The 27,604-nt window shown below is 40.9% G+C and overlaps 1 protein-coding gene across 1 annotated transcript in view; it reads right to left on the bottom strand.

Annotated features, from left to right (window-relative positions):
* NUDCD1 (NudC domain containing 1) overlaps positions 1-27,604 on the bottom strand; it is a 219,090-nt gene that overhangs the window by 122,890 nt on the left and 68,596 nt on the right. The window contains exon 4 of the mRNA XM_030218074.1: positions 5,550-5,735. Coding sequence (XP_030073934.1) covers positions 5,550-5,735 — 186 coding nt within the window. The remainder of the gene's footprint in view (positions 1-5,549; positions 5,736-27,604) is intronic.

Here is a 27,604-nt window from a genome sequence, read left to right on the forward strand (position 1 = left end):
AACCAGAGGGAAGGCAAACTCAGGCAAAAAAACAGCTGCAATACCTTTGCCCTGCTGTAAGCCTATTTATATATGAAACACCTTTTTCCAATCCACACCTGCGAGTTGTATTATTGTGCTACGAAACCCACTGTCCCTAAGAAGTGGACCCAGGACCAAAAGTAAGGAATCCCAGAACCAGATGAGAGCCGCCAAAGCTGACTTCTGACCTCTAGAGAGCATAACTCATACCGGGCTCAGTGAAACATCACTGCCCAGTAGTACAGCGGACTCTACCCTGACTGCCGTAGCGGGAACACCCGGAACTGGCCGAGTCGCAGCTAAGCGCTACTCAACAGTACGCTGCCCTGCTTCCACTGAGACCAGCGTAGAGGTCGGAGGGGGATTCCTCACACTTCCCCACCTCTTAGGCATCAGAATTAATGTAAATAAACTGCGAGAAGAAGTAGTAAAAGGGAGAGGTACTGAGAGCACAGCTACAATGTGCCAGTGTCGGTAACCATCTTGGATCCCAGTAGACTTGTTACTATGAACAGATTGATCATCACTGCTCGGACAAAGGCACTGTTCTTGACTGAAGACTCGTCCAGGCAGTAGTGTGACCAGACGAGCATAGAAAACTAGCATTTCCTCTATTTAGATTTACATTTAGATATGTATTTATTTTAAAATAATTTGTTATATCGCCTCAACTAACTAGTAGACCTACTACTACTACTTAACATTTCTAGAGCACTACTAGGGTTACGCAGCACTGTACAAATTAACAAAAAAGGACAGTCCCTCTAGGCATTTTACAATATAAATAAAATATATACTAAAAAGAAAAAGAACTACAATATCTGAAAGTAAAAACATTCATTCCAACAAAAGCAAAAAAACTAAAAAAATAGGACAGAGTAAGTGCAGGGGAGGAAGGGGACTGGGGCGAGGATAAAGAAAGGTAAAAGCAGGAACGAGAAAGAGGGAGGGGAGGTAAGAAATGTACAGCAAGCAGTGGTACTAGCAGCAAACAGCCTTATGGGAGATTATATGCTTGGCAAAACAGCCAGGCCTTTATCGCCGGCTTGAATTTTTTAAAGGGAAGGAGTTCAAATGGAAAGGGGCTGCACAGTAGAAGGCATGGTGTCTGGTAGATTCGAAAGTGGCTTGCTTAGGGTTGGGCAGACTGTAATAATTGAGAGATTGCAACAGATACATGGGTGAGTAAGGGATGGTAAGGTTAGCTAAGTATTATGGAAAACCCATCCTAAAAGCCTTGAAGGTAAGGGTTAGGAGCTTATGAATGATTCTTTGCTCAATGGGGAACCAGTGGTACAACTGAAGTAAAGGTGAGACATGGTCGGATCTTTTAGCATGACAAAGTAACTTAACTGCAGTGTTTTGTAGTGTTTGATGACATTCTAAGGAATAGTAAGGGGATCCTAGATAAATTATATTACAGTAATCAATCCTAGAAATTAGTAAAGAGAGGACCAGAGAATGAAAAGTGGCATAATCAAAATACCTTCTGAGTAATCGTGGTTGCATCAAGAAGAAAAAAACAGTTGTGCACAGCTAGTTATCTGGGGGGACGATGTTGGTCGTGAATCCAAAATAACGCCTAAATAGCGGAAGGAGTCTACTGGTGAAACAGAGGTTCTGAAAACTATAGAGGAATGCCTGGTGTCGGTCAGCTACCAGTAAACCAATATGCTATCATTTTTTCTTTGTTCAGTACCAGCCTATGATCTAGCAGCCATTTTTGGACTGTGTCAAGGCAATCTTGGAGAGGATGACTAGATAGAGACAATGGGTTAGTAGGGAAGCGAAGAAGAATATCGTCCACATAGAAGTGAGAGAAAATACCACAAGATTAAATGAGAGCTGCAAGAGGACTAATGAATAAATTGGAGAGGAGAGGAGAGAGGACAGATCCTTGTGGTACCCACAAGTCAGGAGGCAAGGAGAAGCTTTAGATGAAAATGCAACCACCTGATAGGAGCGACCAGAGAAAAGAGGAGAACCAGGAAAAGACCGAACCAGACAACCCCAAAGAGGCAAGACTTGACAAAAGGAAAGAATGAGTTACCAAATCAAAAGCCAAGGATAAGTCAAGTGAGATAGCCAGAACAATGTTATGCTTATTGAGACGAGTATGAATTTATCTAAGGAGTGCTGAGAGGACAGTCTCTGTGCTTCATTGGACCCTACCTGTCCTTCCAACTATCACCCCATCTCCCACCTCCCTTTCCTATTTAAGATACTTGAACATGCTGTTCACCGCCATTGCTTTGACATTCTTTCATCTCAAGCTATTCTTGATCCACTTCAATCTGGCTTTCGCCCCCTTCATTCAACTGAAACAGCGCTTGCTAAAGTCTCCAATGATCTGTTCCTGGCCAGATCCAAAGGTCTCTATTCTATCCTCATCCTTCTCAATCTATCTGCTGCTTTTCACACTGTTGATCACAGCCTACTCCTTGATATGCAGTCCATACTTGGATTTCAGGGCTCTGTTCTTTCTTCTTATTTATTTATTTTTATTTGCACATTTATACCCCACGTTTATCCCACAGTTTATCAGGCTCAAAGTGGCTTACAATGCACTGATAGGCTATTGCCAGATCAGAGGTGACACGGTTACAATTAATTTTGAGATAATAAAAGAAACAGGACAAAAGAAAACAAGGAAAGGAGAAGTGAGACTAAAATGGTCTGTAGATATGCTGTTAGGAAGGACTTCAGGGTATATGGTGAATCCATGGGGTAGACTGAACCTCTTTCGGCTGGAAGAGATGGAAATCGACCGGACACACCAAGATGACCTTGCATGATAAGAAATGGAGTTGAAAGCCTCTCCGTATCTCTCCCAGTGTACCTTTAGTGTATACTCTAGTGGATCCTCCTCTACTTCTATCCCACTGTCAGTTGGTGTACCTCAGGGATCTGTCCTGGGACCTCTTCTTTTCTCCATCTATACTTTTTCCCTTGGTACTCTGATCTCATCCCATGGTTTTCCAGTATTATCTTTACGCTGATGACTCCCAGAGCTACCTCTCCACACCAGAAATCTCAGCCGAAATCCAGGCCAAAGTATCAGCCAGCCTGTCTGACATTGATGCCTGGATGTCTCAGCACCATCTGAAACTAAACATGACCAAGACTGAGCTTCTTTTCTTTCCCCCTAAACCAACCTCTCCCCCCCCCCCCCCTTCTCTATTTCTGTGGATAACACTCTCATCCTTCCTGTCTCATCAGCTCGTAACCTTGGGGTCATCTTAGACTCCTTCTCTGCACATATTCAGCAGACTGCTAAAACCTATCATTTCTTTCTCTATATCACCAAAATTTGCCCTTTCCTTTCTGAGCACACTACCAGAACCCTCATCCACACTCTTATCACCTCTCGCTTAGACTACTGCAACTTGCTTCTCACAGGTCTCCCACTTAGCCAGCTCTCTCCTCTTCAATCTGTTCAAATTTCTGCTGCACGACTAATATTCCGCCAGTGTCGCTTTGCACATATTAGCCCTCTCCTCAAGTCACTTCACTAGCTTCCTATCCATTTCCGCATACAGTTCAAACTCCTCTTATTGACCTATAAGTGCATTCACTCTGCAGCTCCTCAGTACTTCTCCACTCTCATCTCTCCCTACATTTCTCCCCGGGAACTCCGTTCACTGGGTAAATCTCTCTTATCTGCACCCTTCTCCTCCACTGCTAACTCCAGACTCCGTTCCTTTTATCTTGCTGCACCACATACCTGGAATAGACTTTCTGAGCCGGTACGTCAAGCTCTATCTCAGGCCGTCTTCAAATCTAAGCTAAAAGCCCACCTTTTTGATGCTGCTTTTAACTCCTAACCCTTATTCACTTGTTCAGAACCCTTATTTTATCATCCTCACTTTAATATTCCTTTACCTCTTGTTTGTCCTGTTTGTCTGTCCTAATTAGATTGTAAGCTCTGTCGAGCAGGAACTGTCTCTTCATGTTCAATTGTACAGCGCTGCGTACATCTAGTAGCGCTATAGAAATGATAAGTAGTAGTAGTATTGCTGAAGTGAGCTCTGAAACCAAATTACTTGTGATGAAGTACCAAAGATTTGTCAATGAAAGATGAAAATTGCGTATAGTCTGTCTTTTCTAATACATTTGAAAGGAAATACAGATTTGATACTGGATGGTAATGAGCCAGAAGCTGGGGGTCCAAGAAGGGTTTCTTTAGAATGAGATGGAATAGAGCAGAGTTACAGGATGCTGGAACTTGACCTGTTAAAAGACTGTTGTTTATTAATGATAACATCTTGGGGAGCAATTGTAATTCAGTAATTTTCAGCCAACCTAATGGAAAAGTATCAAGACAACATGTGGTCATTCACACAGAGCAAGTGTCTTGAGAGAGAGTGTAGGGATTGGGGCTGGAATGAGGACCATGAAGGGGAACCTCCTAGAGATGCTGTTCGTGGAGGTTCAGTAGCAGATGACTGGGAAGATGAACCCAGATAGGTGGACGAACAGAGAGAACAGGCAGGGTGCTAGCAAGTAAAGAGCTAATGAGATTCAAGATTTTAGTGGTAAAGTATTGAGAGAGATGTTCTGCTGAAGGACTTAAGGATGTGCTAGAAAGTTTCCCGCCTGCCTGTGGGCGGGACAACAAAATAATCATGGAAAACAGAAAAGATTTCCCTAGTTGAGTTTGATGACTCCCTTATATTTGCAGAATAGAAGAGGGTTTTAGCCTTCTTTAACTGACAGTTATAGTTTTTAAGCTCAATCTTAAAAGTACACAGGGCAGAAGCAGATCTGGTTTTAATCCACTTACATTCGGCCTGCCATAGCTGCGTTTTTTTTTCTCTCAACCCAATATGGTACTAGGAATTTTTATTTTGGGAGGAGGGGGTTTTAGATGAAGTTATAGGAGAAATCTGGTCAAGGGCTGTGAAAAGTGTAGTGTGAAATGAATAAACTTGATTATCTAAGGTTAGAGACTCAGTCAGAAGGAAAGGAAAACACTGATGAGGATAATGACGATGGATCTATTCAAGAAAAGTTATAGACCACTTTTGTGAAGCCGAAGGAACAGATGGGGGCAGGGAAAGTGGGAGAGAAAATTGAATAAACGAGTGGTCAGACCAAGGGACAATGGTAGGAAACATATATATTGGCTTAAGCTTGGAATCAGATAGGGAAAGAATTAGATCTAAGGTGTGTCTACCTTGATGAGTTGGGAAAGAAATCCATTAGTTGAGGCTGAGAAATGTGAAAAGTTAAAAAAGACATATGGTTAGAAAAAGGCATAACAAAAGAAAGAACAATTATCCATACAAGCAAGTCAAAGACAATCTGAAGAACAGTATTCAGTGAGCAGTGTTGCTTTGACGAAACAAAACCTAGGAAGAAGATCCAAAAAAGGATGAAAGCCTATGAAGAGCAGAGTCAATATTCCGACAACCTACAGAGCATTACTTCTTTCAAAGAAAATAGTCTAAAGCAACAAAACTGCTGGCCATTTCATTATTTTAAGTAAAATTTACATTTATAAGCAAATATGGTACCATAAATTTTACCTCCCACTTTTCAGTTGTACTGCCTCCACGTGTATTTGTTCTGAGAAGGTACAGTCTTCCTGTTCCATCAGAAAGAGTAGCCCAAGTTGAAGATGGAAAATGTATAGAGGCACAAAGGCGATCATCATATGCTGTCAAATCAGAAGGTAACCTGAATACTTCTCTTGGTTTCCCTAAGGCAGTGTCCTAAAATAAGAACATAAGAACATAAGTGTTGCCATACTGGGACAGACCGAAGGTCCATCAAGCCCAGTATCCTGTTTCCAGCAGTGGCCAATCCAGGTCACAAGTACCTGGCAAGATCCCAAAGGATAAAACAGATTTTATGCTGCTTATCCTAGAAATAAGCAGTGGATTTTCCCCAGTCCATCTTAATAACGGCTTATGGACGTTTCTTTTAGGGAATTATCCAAACCTTTTTTAAAACCCTGCTGACTGCACAGGACGATGAAAGAAATGTATGATTTTATATATATATATATATATATATATATATATATATATATATAAACACACACATATACAGTGTCATTCAATGTACTAGGTCAAAGTACTTAAGTAAAACTAATGTATGTTTTAATACTAAAGAACAGTAATGAACACATTAAAAAATTTACTTAAGTAAAAATGTTAGTGCCTAATATAATTATTTTTGAGTAAAAGTACTGAGACTACAATGAATACAACTACTACTAACATTTTTTTTACCCCAACAACTCTATTGCTCTACAATTCAATCCACTTTGCTTTTAGTATAACTAAATTTTGAAAATGACTGTCATGGGGAAAGTTCTCCAAGTGGGCTAGTTTAGCGCATACAGAGGGTCTTTTACAAAGCTGCACTTGCGTTTTTAGTGTGCGCTAAATGCTAGAGATGCCCATAGGAATACATGGGCATCTCTAGCATTTAGTGCACAATTATTTTTAGTGCGTGCTAAAAACGCTAGCGTGCCTTTGTAAAAGGGGCCCACAATGACAGGAATGAACCTCACTCCTAAGCCAGGGCATGAGGAGTATGATCTCAGTCTCTCAAATTTACTGCTAATGTTTGCCGTAGTATTTGCACTGTGCCAAAGAGAGCTTCTTTCTTGAGTTCATAAGATGTAACATGTATAGGCAACTTATCCAGGTGCGCTTGGAAGTTCTTTTTGATCAAGCCTGTCATTCATGTAGGTGCACTTGTGAGTCATTATTAAACCAGCATAGCTAAAAAGGTGTTCAACAACTGCAATAGCAGGAAGTGGCGTGTCCAGTCTGATAAAAAGTTCTTTCAAAGTGGCAAATTAAGTACTATCTAGCATGTTATGTATTATTTGGGTATTTCTGGTAAAGTTTATGCATGGTTTAAAGAGTTTTTGATTAATCACAGCTATTTTGTTTTGAAAAAGGCTCACTTAAATTTGTTGAGTTATTTGTACTACTGTTTCATGATGAAAAATATGTTATTGATTTATCTCATTTAGATTTGGCAGTATGGATATTTGCTCGTATTACACTGCTTTGAACCTTTATAGGGATGTGGCGGTAAATAAATGCCACATTAGATCAGATTATAACTAGGTGGTTTAATTAATGTCAGGGATAGGCAATTCATTTCTTTGTTTCCCTTCCCCCCCCCCCCCCCCCCCCTTCTCTGGCTTAATATAGATCTCTCAGATTTATATCCTTGGATTCCCCTTACAATGGTCTAAGATTTCCTTTTTTCTTAAATCTCTTTCTGATACTGAGTTGTATTAGAAAATTATACGATTTCTCTTTGGAGTGGAGGAGTAGCCTAGTGGTTAGTGCAGTGGACTTTGATCCTGCGGAACTGAGTTTGATTCCCACTGCAGCTCCTTGTGACTGTGGGCAAGTCACTTAACCCTCCATTGCCCCTGGTACAAAATAAGTACCTGAATACAAGTAAACCGCTTTGAATGTAGTTGCAAAAAATCTCAGAAAGGTGGTATATCAAGTCCCATTTCCCTTTAAAGATGTTTGTCTTATGTTATATGGTAAAATTGCATGAAGAGAAAAAAAGTTCCTTCAAATCAGACCAGGCAGCAGTACTACTGATGTCTTCTGACTGGATCTGCAGGTACTGATCAAAGGAATCTGTCTCAAACACTTCGTGTCTATATAGCCAAGAATGCTTTATCATCATCATTATCATCTGCATTAGAAGAAATGCACTCTAATTCATCACTCGCAATCATCATCATTATTGTCATGATGTCCAATTATAGAGAAGGCTTTCACAAAGTTATAATCATTGTCATTTGTTGTTCTAACAAGTTTTCATCTGATGGCAAACTCAGTATGAATGTTTTTGAGAACTGATGCAAGAACATCAAATGTATGCAAACCTTTCAATCTTCAAAGCCAGACAAGGAGACTTCTCTAAAGACTATCAATCTAGTGGATAGTCTCCCAAATGTAAAATTTCCCATGGGATGACCAGCAGCTTGTTGTGGTATGTCTGTTCTCCAAGAATTCCAACCAGCTTCATCTCCACTTCAGATGACACAACTCATCACTGTCCTGTTTGGCTGGACACCAGTAGCCAGTTCAACAAAGATAGGCAGTTCCACTGTTCTCAAAGGCTACATTCGCTTTACAGCAAAACTTGAAATGAGATGATCCATCGTTTGTGTAATAAAATTTGCAATAGCAAAATTGTATTCCAGTTTTTGCTGTTTTATTTGGTTTACTGAGGAATTATCATTTACATCTTGCTTCTGCTTTTATTTTTTATTTTTAACTGCAAGCATCAGACATAAGTAAATTAGCAAAAACTGGTGAACTTACTACTTTGGTAAAAGTACAACTGTTTCCTGTACTTCTTTATAAGTAACAAAACTTTTACTTAAGTACAGTAACTAGTTACATTAGTTACTAAAACGAGAGAGAGAGAGAGAGAGAGAGAGAGAGAGAGATCCAAAAATACATCTAAACCAAGGGTTCTCAACCTAGTCCTCGGGTCATACCTACTCAATCAGGTTTTCCCACAAAGAATATGTATGAGATAGATTTATTTATTTAACACATTTATACCTCACATTTTCCCACTAGTCACAGGCTCTATGTGGCTTACACAATACCGTAAGGCAGACTACAGTTCAGTAAAATACAGTTAAACAATGTAAAGTAAGGTAGTGATCGTATAGGTATCGTATAAAACAACAAAGATAATAAGAGATAAAAAAAGATCAACAAGGTCCAAAAATTATGCAGTGACAAAAAACATATTTCCTTCTACTCCTATCTCCTACCACAGGGTGACAAGGGTCAGAATAGTTTACAATGTACTATTTTAGAATTATCAGTGCTGTTTACAGGTCATTAAAAAATAAAATAAAGGAAAGAGAGACCTCAAAACTTCTGCAGCTTTAATTTGGATGTCACATATAATCATTGGTCTCCGAGAAAAAAAACTTGCATTGCAATAAGTGAAAGTGTGCACCAACTAGAAAACTAGATTTGCATACAATTGGAGGTGGTACATGCAAATTTATCTCATTCATATTCATTGTGGATACCCTGAAAACCAGATTGGTTGGAGGATTCCTGAGGACTGGAAAGTGAAAGGGAGACAGTGAAAGTGATGGGGATGGGTTAAAGGAAGAGAGCGACTGATATCTGTGGTCTCTCCATTTCTTGTCTAATATCCTATTGAAAAACCTCATATTTTAATAATGTACTTTTTACATGAAAATTCACATAACTAATACTGCCATAACAATGTGCAAAGTTCTGTATTTAAAAAGGGAACTAGGCATCATGAAATGTTCACACATCTTTAAACTTACAAAAGATTGTTTACAAAAGATCACTTATTCTAAATAATCTATGACACTTAATTACAGTATTAAGGCAAACACTATACTGCACTATTACTAGCATAACATTGATAGGCACAATTGGAAGCAGATATTTTGATAAATAACCTTGAACAATAAAAATATGAAAAAAGAAAATCTTGCTTTTTCTAGGCTCATACCAACTGGGTTTTTTTATTTTTATTTTTTTTACCACAGCAGTCAAACACTGTCCCCTTAAAAGCAAAGAACCACCTACACAGTACTGCTTGCTTCCATTCACCTGGGATCGGAAAGTCTGTTCCTTAACCAGGATCTCCAAGGTAACAGCACATGAATGGAGAAAATAACAAAAATACTGAATATTTACCTGACTGCCATGTGTACTGAATTAATTTACAGACTACTTTTGTAACTAGGCATCAATCTAATTATGAATGCACTAGAACTATCAAACAATGGTCCATTAAATTTTATTAAACCTCCTCTCTTTCTAGTCCCATTTGAATACCCCCTAAGTAATATACATATTACATAAATATACACATACATATCTTATTGTGGATTGTAACTGGCTAAAAAATACATTTTTTTAAAAAGAGTAGAATTAAATAATTACATGCTCCAAAGTGGGACCACTGCATTTTAACATATTTATAAATGATCTGGAAAAAAATACACAAAATTCTTCAAATGAGCATAATCAGCAGACTGTGAGAAATTGCACAGCAGACTGTGAGAAACTGCAAGAGAACCTCACAAGCTAGGGGCTGGGTATCTGAATCACAAAATAAATTTCATGTGGATAACTGCTAAATGATACACATAATACACATAGGGAAAAATAATTTACTATTGTACAGCCAAAATGCTTTCAAAATAAATGTAGTAAAACTTTGCTAATTACGGGTCACTGAGAACAAAAATGACGTTTAGAACTGTTTATTGTTTCTAGTTTTCAAGATATGCTACTTGGGCAGAATATATGACTCTTGACTTGTGAATGGCAGAGGATAAGTGAATTAGAAATGGAATGGGATCTCAGTTTAAACTGGAAATAACTAAAATACATCTTTGACTGCATCTGTGAATAAATCCATTGTTAGGCTTGGACAGTACTTGCTTTTTAAGCAAAACAATGAATGATGCAATCTGAATGTGTTATTGCATCATACATGATATGAATTGTATTGTGCTATTCGTAGAAGTCATGGCTGATGTGACCATAACTCAACTTACATCACTCTACTGAACAAATTGCCTTATCAGCTCCAGAGATCATCAAGGGCTCTGTTTACTAAGGTGCACTAGTGTTTTTAGCACGTGCACAAAATTAGGACGTGCTGTGAAGGCACCCATAGGAATATTGTGGGCGCCTACACAGTTAGCGTGCGCTAAAAGAACTAACACACCTCTAGAACGGCTTAGTAAACAGGGCCCATAGTGTTATGCTCTCTTTGCCAGTGTTTGATTTTGCAAAGGGACATATTTATGTTTAGTGAAAGAGATCCCGCGTACTTCTTGAACAGTGCAGATAACTTGTACTATGTTTGTGATGAAGTACCTTTTGCATCACAAAAGTGGAGTATAACCCCTGTAGTTAACAGATTCTACCACCTTTATTTTGGCTGCAAAACTGGAGATCAGGACAAGAGCCACAATACTTGTGCAACAAATCTTCACCAGTGGTTGAACAGGAAAAGAAAATCTATGGTGTCCTCTTACAAAGGCGTGCTGAAAAATGGCTTGCGGTAGTGTAGGCGTGGGTTTCGGGGGTGCACCAATCCATATTTTTTTCTTTATTAACTTTTTATAATTTACAAGATAAACTTATAAATGGCAATACAGCGGTAATTATTACAGAGGTTGCTATAATAATCAGCACAAACAAAAAATATATCCAACCTTATCTAATATTAGCATTCTCCAAAAAGTAAAACAAAACATTTTAGAAATAAATTTTGCTTTCTTAGACCACAATCCAATTTTGGAGAGGAGAAACTGATTTAAGGAGAAAGATAGGTAATATTACTTTATACCTTTCAGGAAATCTAGACTGCCCCTATTTGACTGACTGTACATTTGTCCTTTAGATTGTAAGCTCCTTTGAGCAGGGACTGTCCTTCTATGTTAAATTGTACAGCGCTGCGTAACCCTAGTAGCGCTTTAGAAATGTCAAGTAGTAGTAGTAGTAGTATTACTTAAGGATAAATGGCCTGGCTCAAAACCCCCAGCAATATATATTTATCCCTTAATTACTCAACACACACTATTTGGGCAACTTTTTACTTTCTATGAACGATTTAAGCTGATCTGGCTCAAAAAAGATGTATTTATTTCCCAAGTATTTAATACAGCATTTACATGGGTATGCCAACAAAAATGTAGCTGTACTTATTAAGAAAAAGAACCTTTCAAAAAAATGTTTTAAAAAAGAGGAGGTTTATAGAAACGCCTGTGATGATGAAGTTGTAGCCTTTACCCCATTTATATTTGTGGGAGTGGCTTGTTTTTGAGGCGTTTTCCTCCTTTAATCGAAGAACTCTGACTTGCACACTGATAACTGTGTTCTGTATTTATAAGTACAGTGAATGAATGGAACCAGTTTCCTTTTGATATATTTTTAGTTTATATCAACAAAAATGTAGCTCCCATTGCTTTAACCTCTTCTCTGTAGGTAACAAAAACTTTTCTATGGTCTTGTGTAGATCTAATCACATCCGGAAAAATCCAGATTTTTTTGACCGCAAAATGTTTTATGGGAATTTTTGAAATATAGTCTTAATAAAGCATTCATGTCCTGTTCAAAGACAAATGACACCAAAAGGGTCTTTCATATGGTTACCTCTGATATAGATTCTTCCAACAAGGCAGATATATCTTGTAAGTTCAATTCAGAATTTCGATTATTTTCAGTTGGATTCACCTTGGAATGCTTAGAGTCAGGCAGGTAATAGATTTTGTTGATTGATGGTATTGCAGTTTGAGGGTATGCCAAAACTTCAAGCAAATATTTTTTTCAGAAAATCAATTGGTGAAATTCCAATTGAGACAGGAAAATTTAGAATCCGCAAATTTAATCGTCTATTATCATTTTCAAGATGTTCCAACTTTAAAGAAACTTTAATTTTATCCTTTATCAGGGCATCCATTACCGTTTTCAAAGAAGAGATTTCAGATTTCTGAGTAGATAATTCAGTTTTAACATTTTCAAGAGCTGAAGTTAAAGAATCTATTTTATTTACCAGTAAAGCCGTTTCTTGCGAAGTTTTTGTAACCACAGCAGTAAGTTGTTGAATAGCTGACCAAATAGTTTGAAGAGTAACCACTTGTGGAGCAATATGCTCCGTGTTCATAACATCTGCTTCCTGGGGTACAGCACACGTCTGAGGGCCTCTGGTCACCGACTTCTGGTTCCATCGTGTCCTCCTCACTCGTCAGAAGGATTGCAGGACAAAGCGGCGGATTAAGGTCCGGTGGGGACAGTTTCAGTTGGCCTCTAACACACCGAGTGTGTAATTGGCAACCAACCAATTCAAGTGAAGACAGGCTAACCTATAGCAGGATGGGTAAAAGACACTGGCCTAAGGGCCAGGACAGGAGTTGCCCAGAAACAAACCCTAATGAAGGGGAAGTGGTACCTAAAGGAGAGGGTGCCATTACAAGCCAAAGAACTGTCAAAGCTACGAGAAGGTATGGTAGCAACTGTTACCTTCACTGAAGCAGAAAATTTGCTACAGAAGACCCTCCATACATAGAAGACCTGCTGTATGAGGAGTTACCTGTAGAAGTTGGTTTACCAACAGCTCAGCAACTGTTACAAAGAAGGCCGTGTTTGGATAGCTGCAGCTTTGCAACCAACGGTTGAGATTGTCTGGAAGATCACTGAAAAAATCCTTTGTATGGCACATCAGGAGTTGGAGAGTGTAATGTCTTTTCAGAGGTCTGAAGTAGAGGGTATTCCAGTAGATCATGAGTGGGATACATTTTCTTAGCTTTCAGATGTAGAGATGCAGCGGTATGTGAAACGTTTTGCTAAAGGTTGCTGTATATTGGATCCATATCCTGCAACCCTGCTGAAAGTTGTACCAAGCCACCTTTTCGAGTGGCTGCTTCCTTCAGTGAATCAGTCACTCACTGCAGAGTGGGGCCTTTATGAAGCAGATAAGATTGTTCTACCACTACTGTTGAAGAATTATATTTTAGATAATCAGTATAGTAGAAATAACTGTCCAGTGGCAAATTTAGCCTGTATAATTTTAGTCAAAGAAGGCATTGTTGATCAATTACAGGAATACCTGGGGGCCCATCACTTGTTAGATCCAATGCAGTCTTGATTTACATCACAATTTAGTACAGAAACGGTTTTGGCAGCTTTATTGACTGAGATGAGACTGTCACTTGATAATGGGTATTCCTTAAGCAACTGGATTTATCCACTGCATTCGATTCGGTCCATCATGAATGTCTGATGGATAAGCTAGGGAATCTTGGAGCTTTCAGGAAAGGTATGGACTTGGTTTTCTCTGTGGTTTTTTGTTTGTTTTGTTTTATTTTTTTAAATAGAGTTGTTCAGGTCAACTGGCAGGGACAGCAATCTCAGGACTTGAATTTGATACAGGGTGTACTGTTTTGGGATCTTGCCAGGTACTTGTGACCTGGATTGGCCACTGTTGGAAACAGAATGCTGGGCTTGAAGGACCTTTGGTCTGTCCCAGTATGGCAATACTTATGTACTAACTATCTCCCATCCTATTTAATACTTTGAGTGGTTTGGGGAGCCTACTTCAGTCAGTGGACAAGAGGATTGCCTGGTGACTTGCCTGCCTGGTGCGAAGGTGGCGGACCTCACACATCACCTAGATAGGATTCTAGATAGTGCTGGGGAGGAGTCCGCTGTCTTGGTACATGTGGGTACCAATGACATAGGAAAATGTGGGAGAGAGGTTCTGGAAGCCAAATTTAGGCTCTTAGGTAGAAAGATCAAATCCAGATCCTCTAGGGTAGCATTTTCTGAAATGCTACCTGTTCCGCGCGCAGGGCCCAAGAGACAGGCAGAGCTCCGGAGTCTCAATGCGTGGATGAGACGATGGTGCAGGGAGGAGGGTTTTAGATTTGTTAGGAACTGGGCAACATTCTGGGGAAGGGGGAGCCTATTCCGAAAGGATGGGCTCCACCTTAACCAGGGTGGGACCAGGCTGCTGGCGTCGGCATTTAAAAAGGAGATAGAGCAGCTTTTAAACTAGAAATGGGGGGAAGGCCGACAGTTGCTCAAAAGCGCATGGTTCGGGAAAAGGTATCTTGCAAAGATACCTCACAAACAGGGAAGATAGGGTTTCTGGATAGTGAGGTTGCACAACAGACCGTGGTAGGCTAGGTGCCCTTAAATACAACTAAATATCAGACAAAAGATGGCAAATCAATAGCGTCAGGTACTAAGCATCATGCAAATAGGAACCACAAACATACTCTGAAATGTTTATATGCAAATGCTAGGAGTCTAAGAAATAAGATGGGAGAGTTGGAATATATTGCACTAAATGAAAAATTGGATATAATAGGCATTACTGAGACCTGGTGGAAGGAGGATAACCAGTGGGACACTGTCATACCGGGGTACAAAGCATATCGTAGTGACCGGACTGGTGGAGGGGTAGCATTGTATATTAACGAGAGCCTTGACTCAGATAGATTACAAATTCAGCAGAACACAAGTCACACCTTTGAATCATTGTGGGTTGAAATTCCATGTATAAAAGGGGAAAAACGGTGATAGGAGTGTACTACCGTCCGCCTCGCCAGGACGAGCAGGTAGACGCAGAAATGATAAAAGAAATCAGAGACACGAACAAAATGGGCAATGTGATAATAATGGGTGACTTCAATTATCCAAATATAGACTGGATAAATATAACATCGGGACACGCTACAGAGGTACAATTCCTTGATGAAATCAAGGACAGCTTTATGGAGCAGCTGGTGCAGGAGCCGACGAGAGAAGGAAAAATTCTAGACTTGGTCCTTAGTGGAACGCATGATCTGGTGAGGGACGTTATGGTACTGGGGCCGCTTGATAACAGTGATCATAATATGATCAGTTTTGATATCGACCTTGAAGTAACTGTACACAGAAAGTCAAATACGTTAGCGTTTAACTTTAAAAAAGGAGACTATGATAAAATGAGAAGAACGGTAAAAAAAAAACTTAGGGGGGCAACTGAGAGAGTAAAAACTGTACAACAGGCGTGGACGCTGTTCAAAAATACCATCCTGGAGGCCCAGGCCATACATATTCCGCGAATTAGAAAAGAAAGACGGAAGTCCAAAAGACCTGGTTGAAAAGTGAGGTGAAGGAAGCTATTAGGGCTAAAAGAAACGCCTTCAGAAAATGGAAGAAGGAATGGAGTAGAGAGAAAGAGAGAGAGACAGACTGGACTGGGGGGTGAGGGTGGGGAGAGAGATGCTGGACCAACAGAGGGAGGGAAGGAGAGATGCAGTGGCTTGCCTTGTGAGGGGTAAAGAGAGGAAATACAAGCAGTAGGCAGACGAAAAACCCTGTGTGTCTCAGTCCAAATCTGCCTGCGTGCACCACCTGACTGACTGAAAATAAAACAAAGGTAAACCAGGCCAGTGGGAATTTTGGCTCATGTTATCACTGGTGCCCTAAACCAGTGCCTCATCAGGTCCAATGATTAAACCAGCCCTGTATCTATCTATCTATCTATCTATCTATCTATCTATCTAACTGAATGCTGATGGCTAATGGCTTCATCAGTTTGCCCTCTACAAACCTTTGAGACTTCTAAGGTCCTCTGAAGGAGCATCACTATCTGCACACTCATCAAAAGATGCGATACACCCCAGTGAGCCTTCCCAGGAGTAGCCCACACACTTTGGAACTTATTTCCAAAGTAGCTACATCTAATTCAAGACCTCTCTCTACTTCAAGAAGCAGATAAAAAGCCTGGCTCCTCTCCCAAACTTTTAATACACGTGGTGACTGACTATCCACTCACTTCACACCTGGACTAGCTTGCTGCATAACCTCTAATTTAGACCAGTTCCTCAAACCTTATTCAACTCAGCATATAAATTTGCTTTTACTTTAGCCAACTATCTATATTTCTCAATTCACCTTGCACTACTCATCTTATCCCACCTATATCTCTCTACTGTACTTGCCCCTTTGGCTACATATTAAGATGTTTCATTGTACTGTACAAACAGCACTAGCCTATCTATGTTATTTGAATGTTTTAATGCATGTCTGTTAGGTTTTTCATTGGCACTGTGCTGACACTGTATCACATCCATGTTATTTGAATATTGCTCCACGCTGTCTGCTATGGTATCATTTGTATTGTACTGACATTTATCTACAGTGCTGTTAAATGTCTATATTTCGGATACTATATCAAGTTAGTCCTAATACTAGGTTTCAATATGCCATCTCCAAGTTTACCTCATTGATTGTATTTATGTTTATATTTGGTCATTTTACTACTGTTATGCTGTTAAAATTATGTTTTCCGTTAAACTGTATCTGTTACACACTGCCTTGGATAAATATCTTTTTAAAGGCAGTTAATCAAGCTGAATAAATAAGTAAGTAATTATCCTGCATACATATTCAGTAGAGAGAGCTGAGCACCCCATCTGTCTTCAACTGTGTGATTTATGAAATTTTATGCCAAAGCACTCAAGGAAAATCCCTTTTGCCTGGAAAGAACTTGTTCCTTCCAGGGCTGTGGAGTCGATACAACAAACCTTTGACTTTGATTCCTCTATTTTTCTATTTTCCGCCTTTAACTCCGCCTCCAGCTCTAACTCCTACTGATATTATGCTTTAAAGTTCTAAAGTACTAGTAAATATAACTTTAAATTCATGTAGAAGCGCTGCAGGCAGCAGCAGAGCGATCTGCTGCTGCCTGCAGTGCTTTCACACGGAGGTGAGAGGCGCTGTCAGGTCAGTGCAGGGGGCCCGGCACGGAGGGGGGAGGGAGCGGCGGCGAGGAGGTTTGCTGGAAATCTCGCCCGTTTTAACGGGCTTAACGGCTAGTATAAGTATAAAATGATAAATTTTCCATATCCTATATAATAATTTTCACCTCCAACGTTCTAAAGTAGCTGCCTGTGTCCATGGCTCCTGGAGTTGCTGAGCCAGGCTGACGTCCTTCACAGCTGATTCCCAGGCAGGGGGAGGAGTAGGGAAACACGTGGAGCAAGTTGCTCCGCATCTTTCCCTACTCCTCCCCCTGCCTGGGAATCAGCTGTGAGTGTGCCGCTCAAACACGCCCTCGGCGCATCACCCAAGCTCCCCCCCCGGCACATCAAACACCCCCTCCCCCCCGAAGCACAACACCCCCCCCCCCCCCCCGAAGCACATCAACCCCCTCACCACCCGCAGCTGCCATTGGTAACACTGTCTGGCCGCTGCTGCTTCTCCTGTTGAGCAGCAGCAGCTGCTACGAAAAGAAAAAAAAAGCAATAAATGTTTTCAAACGTCTAATGCGGTACCGTAAACAGCCATCAGGCATTGGCTGTCAGCTCTGCAGCTGCTCCTCCTCTCGCCTCCACATCACTGCCCCTGGAGTAAGACCCCGGAGGAGCACAGCGACGTGAGAGGCGAGAGGAGGAGTGGCTGCAGAGCAGACAGCCAATGCCTGATAGCTGTCTATGATGCCATGTTTGAGGTTTGAAAACATTTATTGCTTTTTTTCTTTTCGTAGCGGCCGCTGCTGCTCAACAGGAGAAGCAGCAGCGGCTGGACAGCGTTACCAGTGGCAGCTGCGGGTGGCGAGGGGGTTTGATGTGCCAGGGGGGGGGGGGGGGGGTCCTGAGACCAGAGAGGTGGGGTACACACTCACTCACTGTCTTTCACATACACTCTCTCTGACACTCTCTCTATCACACTCTATCTCTCTGTCACACACACACAGTCACTCTGTTTCTCACACACTCTCTCTCTCACACACACACACACTCTGTCTCTCTCTCATTCTCTCTCTGACACACACACTCCATCTCTCACACACACTCTCTCTCTCAAACATACACACTCCGAGGAAAACCTTGCTAGCGCCCATTTCATTTCTGTCAGAAATGGGCATTTTTTACTAGTATTATAATGTTTTTAAACTTTTACGCTGGAGTCAGTGTTGGTACATTTTTACTGACACCAACTCCGACTCCACCCAAAATTACTTCAGATTCTGACTCAAGATTGACTCCACAGCACTGGTTCCTTCGGATAAGTGTGTGTGTACATTGATCCAAGAAGGGAGAGGACCGGGAATGTTCTGTGGGGGCCCTGGGGTATGAATCCATCGAAGGACCACCACACAATTGTGACTAAAATTATCTAAGTTTTTTTTTTTTATTGGACATTTCAGTTACCACTATAAAAAGACTAAAACTCAAGAGATTCCAATTCTTTTAAATTAAACACTGAAATCATCCCTTAGTCAGCAAATCCCATTAAAGAAGACCTACCCCTCTTCCAACCTCATATTACAATTCCCCATTTTAGAACTTTGTTTTCTATCCTTGAAGTAAGACTCCTCTTGTGATCTTAAGCAAGTCACTTATCAAAAATCATAAACTAGATGGAAGCTATTATCCCAATGATCAGTCCGCCCCTGCATACAGTTTATTCTAGCTCCAGACTCCTAGGTATACATATTTATTTCTTAAATACATCAGAAAAGTAACTTGTTTTCACTAAGTTACTTCCATCCCATTCTTTCTGGAGTTAGAAGAAAGAGCTGACATTAACTGGGTCTCTGAGGCAAGTAAGGTACCTGTCCTTGCCTGGTGGTATCTTTCCTTAAGGAGCATACAGTTTACAGTAACTATGAGTCAATAAGAGCAGGGCCTTCGAGGGCTGTACCTGGCAAAACCAGGAGGCCACAGGGCCTTCCCTCCAAGGAAAGTCCCCTCTCCCCAAATCCACCCCCAGAAACTTCTCGTGATCGAAGCCATCAAGCAGCTTTACCTGTCAAACCAGAAAGTCCAGGGTAAGTGAGGCATATCAGACCCCAGAACCAAATTAGCAGCGATTCTGTCCACCTCTTTGTGACTGATGTGGGTGCCCTGCTCTTCATCCTCCAGAACCTGTGGCACCTTGGGGTTAGCAAAGAGCACCACTATGTTTTCATGTTTTGCACTTCCTGCCTACTCTGATCAAGGGAGAATAGCAGGAAAAATGAGCTAAAATTGAACCCAAAGAAGTCTGAAATTATTTTCTCATATCAGGCATCTTCCCTTCTATTGCCCATGCTCACCATTAAGGGAACACCTCTTCCTTTCAAGGATTCTGTCAAGATTCTGCAAGTCACCCTGGCTCAGCTTACTTTTCATACCTATATTTTACATTTTTAAAATTAAATTCTTTAATATACCACCTTTCTGTGGTATAATCAGAATGGTTAACATATTGCAATCAGACTCTTTACCTATCTCTAGTAGCATTTTTTTGAGGGGGTAAGCAAACATGTGGACAATGGGGAGCCGGTTGATATTGTATATCTGGATTTTCAGAAGGCGTTTGACAAAGTGCCGCACGAAAGACTCCTGAAGAAATTGCAGAGTCATGGAATCGGAGGTAGGGTATTATTATGGATTAAGAACTGGTTGAAAGATAGGAAGCAGAGAGTAGGATTGCGTGGCCAGTATTCTCAGTGGAGGAGGGTAGTTAGTGGGGTCCCGCAGGGGTCTGTGCTGGGTCCGTTGCTTTTTAATGTATTTATAAATGACCTAGAGATGGGAATAACTAGTGAGGTAATTAAATTCGCCGATGACACAAAATTATTCAGGGTCGTCAAGTCGCAGGAGGAATGTGAACGATTACAGGAGGACCTTGCGAGACTGGGAGAATGGGCGTGCAAGTGGCAGATGAAGTTCAATGTTGACAAGTGCAAAGTGATGCATGTGGGTAAGAGGAACCCGAATTATAGCTACGTCTTGCAAGGTTCCGCGTTAGGAGTTACGGATCAAGAAAGGGATCTGGGTGTCGTCGTCGATGATACGCTGAAACCTTCTGCTCAGTGTGCTGCTGCGGCTAGGAAAGCGAATAGAATGTTGGGTGTTATTAGGAAGGGTATGGAGTCCAGGTGTGCGGATGTTATAATGCCGTTGTATCGCTCCATGGTGCGACCGCACCTGGAGTATTGTGTTCAGTACTGGTCTCCGTATCTCAAAAAAGATATAGTAGAATTGGAAAAGGTACAGCGAAGGGCGACGAAAATGATAGTGGGGATGGGACGACTTTCCTATGAAGAGAGGCTGAGAAGGCTAGGGCTTTTCAGCTTGGAGAAGAGACGGCTGAGGGGAGATATGATAGAAGTGTATAAAATAATGAGTGGAATGGATCGGGTGGATGTGAAGCGACTGTTCACGCTATCCAAAAATACTAGGACTAGAGGGCATGAGTTGAAGCTACAGTGTGGTAAATTTAAAACGAATCGGAGAAAATTTTTCTTCACCCGTGTAATTAGACTCTGGAATTCGTTGCCGGAGAACGTGGTACGGGCGGTTAGCTTGACGGAGTTTAAAAAGGGGTTAGATAGATTCCTAAAGGACGAGTCCATAGACCGCTATTAAATGGACTTGGAAAAATTCCGCATTTTTAGGTATAACTTGTCTGGAATGTTATTACGTTTGGGGAGCGTGCCAGGTGCCCTTGACCTGGATTGGCCACTGTCGGTGACAGGATGCTGGGCTAGATGGACCTTTGGTCTTTCCCAGTATGGCACTATTTATGTACTTATGTACCCTGTACCTAGAGCGATGGAGGGTTAAGTGACTTGCTCAGGGCAAGAAGGAGCCACAGTGGGAAATGAACCCAATTGCCCAGGTTCCGAGCCATCAGACTACTCTTCTACTCCATATGTCAAATCCTCAAGTTTTTGTTTCACTCTCAGTACGGTCATGACATGACTTTCCTCTCTCCATATTTTACTTCTAGCCATAATCATCTCCAATCTAGATTTTCCAACTCTCTCCTCTTAAGACACCCCAACATCCAACTACATATATTACATCTTGCCCAAAACATAGCAATTACGTTACTCTACAGTCAAAAGATATCCAACCATGTCACCCCTCTTTTTCAAAGCTTCTTTGACGTTTCAACTCCAGGAAAACGGTCAACTGCTGAGAATGAGATTTTTAATTTTGTGGCAAAATATGCAAAGAGCTTGAATTTTACCTTACTATTATGTGATGTTAATCTGCATTTAAATAGTAGAATAGATTCTAGAATAAGATCTTTTTATTCATGTTTAGATGATTTAGGTTTTTCTTCCTCACTTAATATTGCAACTCATGAAAAGGATCATCAGTTAGATCTATATACATCCACTACTTCTCTATCAAAAGACATTGGTTCTCCTTAATTTCAAGAGGCCATTCAGGTGCCATGGTGTGATCATTTCTTACTCCAGTTCTCGCTATTATGGCTTGAGAATGCAAAATATTCGTGTAAGGTTGATTCTCAAATTTTAAAAACTTCAAAATGTGGAGAATCTTTTGAATGACTGGAAACAACTGGGCACTATAATTCTGGAAAAATTAGCCCCTATTAAGACCAAGTCAAACAGAGGAAATCATAAGTACATAAGTACATAAGTAGTGCCATACTGGGAAAGACCAAAGGTCCATCTAGCCCAGCATCCTGTCACCGACAGTGGCCAATCCAGGTCAAGGGCACCTGGCACGCTCCCTAAACGTAAAAACATTCCAGACAAGTTATACCTAAAAATGCGGAATTTTTCTAAGTCCATTTAATAGCGGTCTATGGACTTGTCCTTTAGGAATCTATCTAACCCCTTTTTAAACTCCGTCAAGCTAACTGCCCGTACCACGTTCTCCGGCAACGAATTCCAGAGTCTAATTACACGTTGGGTGAAGAAAAATTTTCTCCGATTCGTTTTAAATTTACCACACTGTAGCTTCAACTCATGCCCTCTAGTCCTAGTATTTTTGGATAGTGTGAACAGTCGCTTCACATCCACCCGATCCATTCCACTCATTATTTTATACACTTCTATCATATCTCCCCTCAGCCGTCTCTTCTCCAAGCTGAAAAGCCCTAGCCTTCTCAGCCTCTCTTCATAGGAAAGTCGTCCCATCCCCACTATCATTTTCGTCGCCCTTCGCTGTACCTTTTCCAATTCTACTATATCTTTTTTGAGATACGGAGACCAGTATTGAACACAATACTCCAGGTGCGGCCGCACCATGGAGCGATACAACGGCATTATAACATCCGCACACCTGGACTCCATACCCTTCCTAATAACACCCAACATTCTATTCGCTTTCCTAGCCGCAGCAGCACACTGAGCAGAAGGTTTCAGCGTATCATCGACGACGACACCCAGATCCCTTTCTTGATCCGTAACTCCTAACGTGGAACCTTGCAAGACGTAGCTATAATTCGGGTTCCTCTTACCCACATGCATCACTTTGCACTTGTCAACATTGAACTTCATCTGCCACTTGCACGCCCATTCTCCCAGTCTCGCAAGGTCCTCCTGTAATCGTTCACATTCCTCCTGCGACTTGACGACCCTGAATAATTTTGTGTCATCGGCAAATTTAATTACCTCACTAGTTATTCCCATCTCTAGGTCATTTATAAATACATTAAAAAGCAACGGACCCAGCACAGACCCCTGCGGGACCCCACTAACTACCCTCCTCCACTGAGAATACTGGCCACGCAATCCTACTCTCTGCTTCCTATCTTTCAACCAGTTCTTAATCCATAATAGTACCCTACCTCCGATTCCATGACTCTGCAATTTCTTCAGGAGTCTTTCGTGCGGCACTTTGTCAAACGCCTTCTGAAAATCCAGATATACAATATCAACCGGCTCCCCATTGTCCACATGTTTGCTTACCCCCTCAAAAAAATGCATTAGATTGGTGAGGCAAGACTTCCCTTCACTAAATCCGTGCTGACTTTGTCTCATCAGTCCATGTTTTTGTATATGCTCTGCAATTTTATTCTTAATAATAGCCTCCACCATCTTGCCCGGCACCGACGTCAGACTCACCGGTCTATAATTTCCCGGATCTCCTCTGGAACCCTTCTTAAAAATCGGAGTAACATTGGCTACCCTCCAGTCTTCCGGTATTACACTCGATTTTAGGGACAGATTGCATATTTCTAACAGTAGCTCCGCAAGTTCATTTTTTAGTTCTATTAATACTCTGGGATGAATACCATCAGGTCCCGGTGATTTACTACTCTTCAGCTTGCTGAACTGACCCATTACATCCTCCAAGGTTACAGAGAATTTGTTTAGTTTCTCCGACTCCCCCGCTTCAAATATTCTTTCCGGCACCGGTGTCCCCCCCAAATCCTCCTCGGTGAAGACCGAAGCAAAGAATTCATTTAATTTCTCCGCTACGGCTTTGTCCTCCTTGATCGCCCCTTTAACACCATTTTCGTCCAGCGGCCCAACCGACTCTTTGGCCGGTTTCCTGCTTTTAATGTATCTAAAAAAATTTTTACTATGTATTTTTGCTTCCAACGCTAATTTCTTCTCAAAGTCCTTTTTTGCCCTCCTTATCTCCGCTTTGCATTTGGCTTGGCATTCCTTATGATCTATCCTGTTACTTTCAGTTGGTTCTCTTCTCCACTTTCTGAAGGATTGTTTTTTGGCTCTAATGATTTCCTTTATCTTACTGTTTAGCCACGCCGGCTGACGTTTAGTCTTTTTTCCCTTTTTTCTAATACGTGGAATATATTTGTCCTGAACCTCCAGGATGGTGTTTTTAAACAGCATCCACGCCTGATGCAAGTTTTTTACTCTGCGAGCTGCTCCTTTCAGTCTTTTTTTCACCATTTTTCTCATTTTGTCGTAATCACCTTTTCTATAGTTAAACGCTAGCGTACTTGATTTCCTAGTTTCACTTCCTTCAATGCCAATATCAAAACCGATCATATTATGATCACTGTTATCAAGCGGCCCTCGTATCGTTACCCCCTGCACTAGATCATGAGCACCACTAAGGACTAAGTCTAGTATTTTTCCTTCTCTTGTCGGCTCCTGAACTAGCTGTTCCATGAAGCTGTCCTTGATTTCATCAAGAAATCTTATGTCCCTTGCGTGTACAGATGTTACATTAACCCAGTCTATATGCGGGTAATTGAAATCCCCCATTATTATTGTGTTGCCCAGTTTGTTTGCGTCCCTGATTTCCTTTAACATTTCCGCATCCGTCTGTTCGTCCTGGCCAGGTGGACGGTAGTACACTCCTATCACTATCCTTTTCCCCTTTGCACATGGAATTTCAATCCACAGTGATTCCAAGGAGTGTTTTGTTTCCTGCAGAATTTTCAAATGTAGTTGCAGAAAATGAGAGAGGAAGTGGAGGAAAGATCCATCAGAAGACAATAAAACAAACTGGAGAGAGCAAATAAATAATTATAAATGTTTCTTGACTGTCAAGAAAATATAATTTTATTCTAAACTGAGAGGAACAGATCATCCAGATATTAAAAAAAAATTATTTTCACTCTTGGAAAATCTAACCAACATGAATAATGTTATGATCTGTACAGCCTCGACTACTGCATCAGCTTTAGATTTAGAATCCTATTTTGAAAATAAGATTCTTCTGAATAGAAATCAACTACCTGACAAACCACTCTGGGCCTCAGAAGAATCTTTTATTGACTCAGGTATTCCTGCAAACAGACTGCTTGATTGATTTCAGAATATTAAATCTCCAACCACACTAAGGCTGATGTTGAAATATGCTAAATCAGTGTAGATTGCTGTCTTCCATAATTATGTAAAACACCAGCCTTGAAATTTGTTGGTTAAATTTTTATTTGGAGAGAGGACTGTTTCCCACTTTAGGGGGGGATATTGTTTTGACTGCAATATTCAAGAACCAAACAGTAACCTTTCCGAGGTCAGTAACTATCGGCCTGTGGCATCTATCCCCTTGCTTATCAAAATAATGGAAGGGTATGTCACAGAGCAGTTAGTTGATTATTTGAATCAACATGAACTTCTTTATACAACTCAATCTGGTTATAGAACAAATGATAGCAGTTGTGGGCACTTTGGTGGCCCTCAAAAAGTGCATACTCAGTAAAGGACAGAATGGCGGACCTCAGTAAGCGCATATTGAGTAAAGAACAGAATGCTATTATTTTACAATGAGACCTCTCTTATGCATTTGATTTACTGGAGTGGCAGATTTTAACTGACATTTGCCAACGATGTGGTATTGAAGACATAAGTGTTGCCATACTGGGACAGACCGAAGGTCCATCAAGCCCAGTATCCTGTTTCCAACAGTGGCTAATCCAGGTCACAGGTACCTGGCAAGATCCCAAAACAATACAATACATTTTATGTTGCTTATTCCACAAATAAGCAGTGGATTTTCCCAAGTCTATTTTAATGCCTTATGGACTTTTCTTTTAGGAAGCAATCCAAACCTTTTTTAAACCCTGCTATGCTGCTTTTACCACATTCTCCGGCAATGAAATCCAGAATTTAATTACACACTAAGTGAAGAAATGTTTTCTCTGACTCATTTTAAATGTACTACTTTGTAGCTTCATTGCATGCCCCCTAGTCCTAGTATTTTTGGAAAGAGTAAACAAGTGATTCACATCTATCTATTCCACTCCACTCAGTATTTTATATATCTCTATCATATCTTCCCTCAGCAGTCTTTTCTTCAAGTTGAAGAGACAAGTCATTTCAGCCTTCCCTTTATCATTTTCGACACCCTTCTCTGTACCTTTTCTAATTCCACTATATCTTTTTTTGAGATGCAGCGACCAGAATTGCACACAGTATTCAAGGTGCGGTCACATCATGGCGTGATACAAAGGCATTATAACATCCTTGTTTTTATTTTCCATTCCTTTCCTAATAATACCTAACATTCTATTTGCTTTCTTTGCTGCCACAGCACACTGAGCAGACAATTTCAAAGTATCGTCAATGATGACTCCTAGATCCTTTTCCTGGTCAGTGACTCCTAATGTGGAACCTTGGCTGCAGGGTTTTCTAATGAACCGTTGTTACATGGTTTGGAAGGACTGAGTCTTATCCGCCAAATGGAAAGCATTAACTGTTATCCCCCAGGAGTCACCACTTATCTGATGCTATTTAATCTGTTAATGAGATCACTGGGGACGCGTCTTGATAAATCTAAATTTTTACATTTCATTTATGCAGATGACATTACCGTCTTCTTATGGTCTTTATTCTGGGCTGAAACTTTGTCTCGCGTACAGTTATGTATGTCAGTTAGTGACGCTTGGATCTCTTCCCATCGCTTGAAACTAAAGAGAGAGAAAAAACTAAATTTCTCTGGATAGGTTTAAGCGATGATGAGCGATATGTGCTGTACTTTACAGTTGATGGTACCAAGTTTTCTTTAGAAGTACAGTACAGTCAAAAATACTAACAATTGAATTTCACAATCTCTTAACATTACAACAACAGGTTAAAATAGGATGCAATTCCACACCTTAGTTCTCCGCTGGTACGGTATGAGTTGCATCAGGCTGAGCGGGAGTGGCAGAGAAACAGGGATGCAAACTGTAAAAATAGTTATATGGTAAAGTTGCAAGAGTACCGAGTGATGGTGGGTAAAAAACTTGAGTGTATTGCTTGATACTGCACTGTCCTTTTCCTCAGATTTGTTGTGTGGTGAAAAGATCATATCATAAGTTGCGTTACTTAGGAGTCCTTTTACTAAGCCACGATAAAAAAGTGGCCTGCAGTAGTGTAGATACATGTATCGAGTACTCGGTGGGCCAGTTTTTACCACATCTGCAAAAAATGGCTTTTTATAACGGGATGGGAAAAGGGCACACGGCCAAAACCAGCCTGAGCCCTTAACGCCACAGATTGATCTAGCGGTAAGGGCTCACATGCTACACGTGCGATGACCAGTTGGTGTGCGCCAACTGCCAAATAATGCCAGAAACGAAGTGTGTGGGAGGAAATAAATAAATAAATGATCCATGCGTTATGGGCACACCCCAAATCTAAAATTAGCTCCAGGGGAGAGCGGTAGCCTGGTGGTAATCTCGTTTAGGCGCATGTAGCACCTAATGCGCCTTTGTAAAAAGGCCCCTTAGTAAATTACGACAACTGATTTGTCAGAGTGATTTTTGTAGGGTGCTTCAGAGCCTGGTTCTGATTGGTTTGGACTATTACAGTATCTGTTATGTGGGACTGCCTGCTGTGCGTATACAGGATTTGCAGGTGG

The sequence above is a fragment of the Microcaecilia unicolor genome, chromosome 1 (assembly GCF_901765095.1).
Source record: "Microcaecilia unicolor chromosome 1, aMicUni1.1, whole genome shotgun sequence".
NCBI lineage: Eukaryota > Metazoa > Chordata > Amphibia > Gymnophiona > Siphonopidae > Microcaecilia > Microcaecilia unicolor.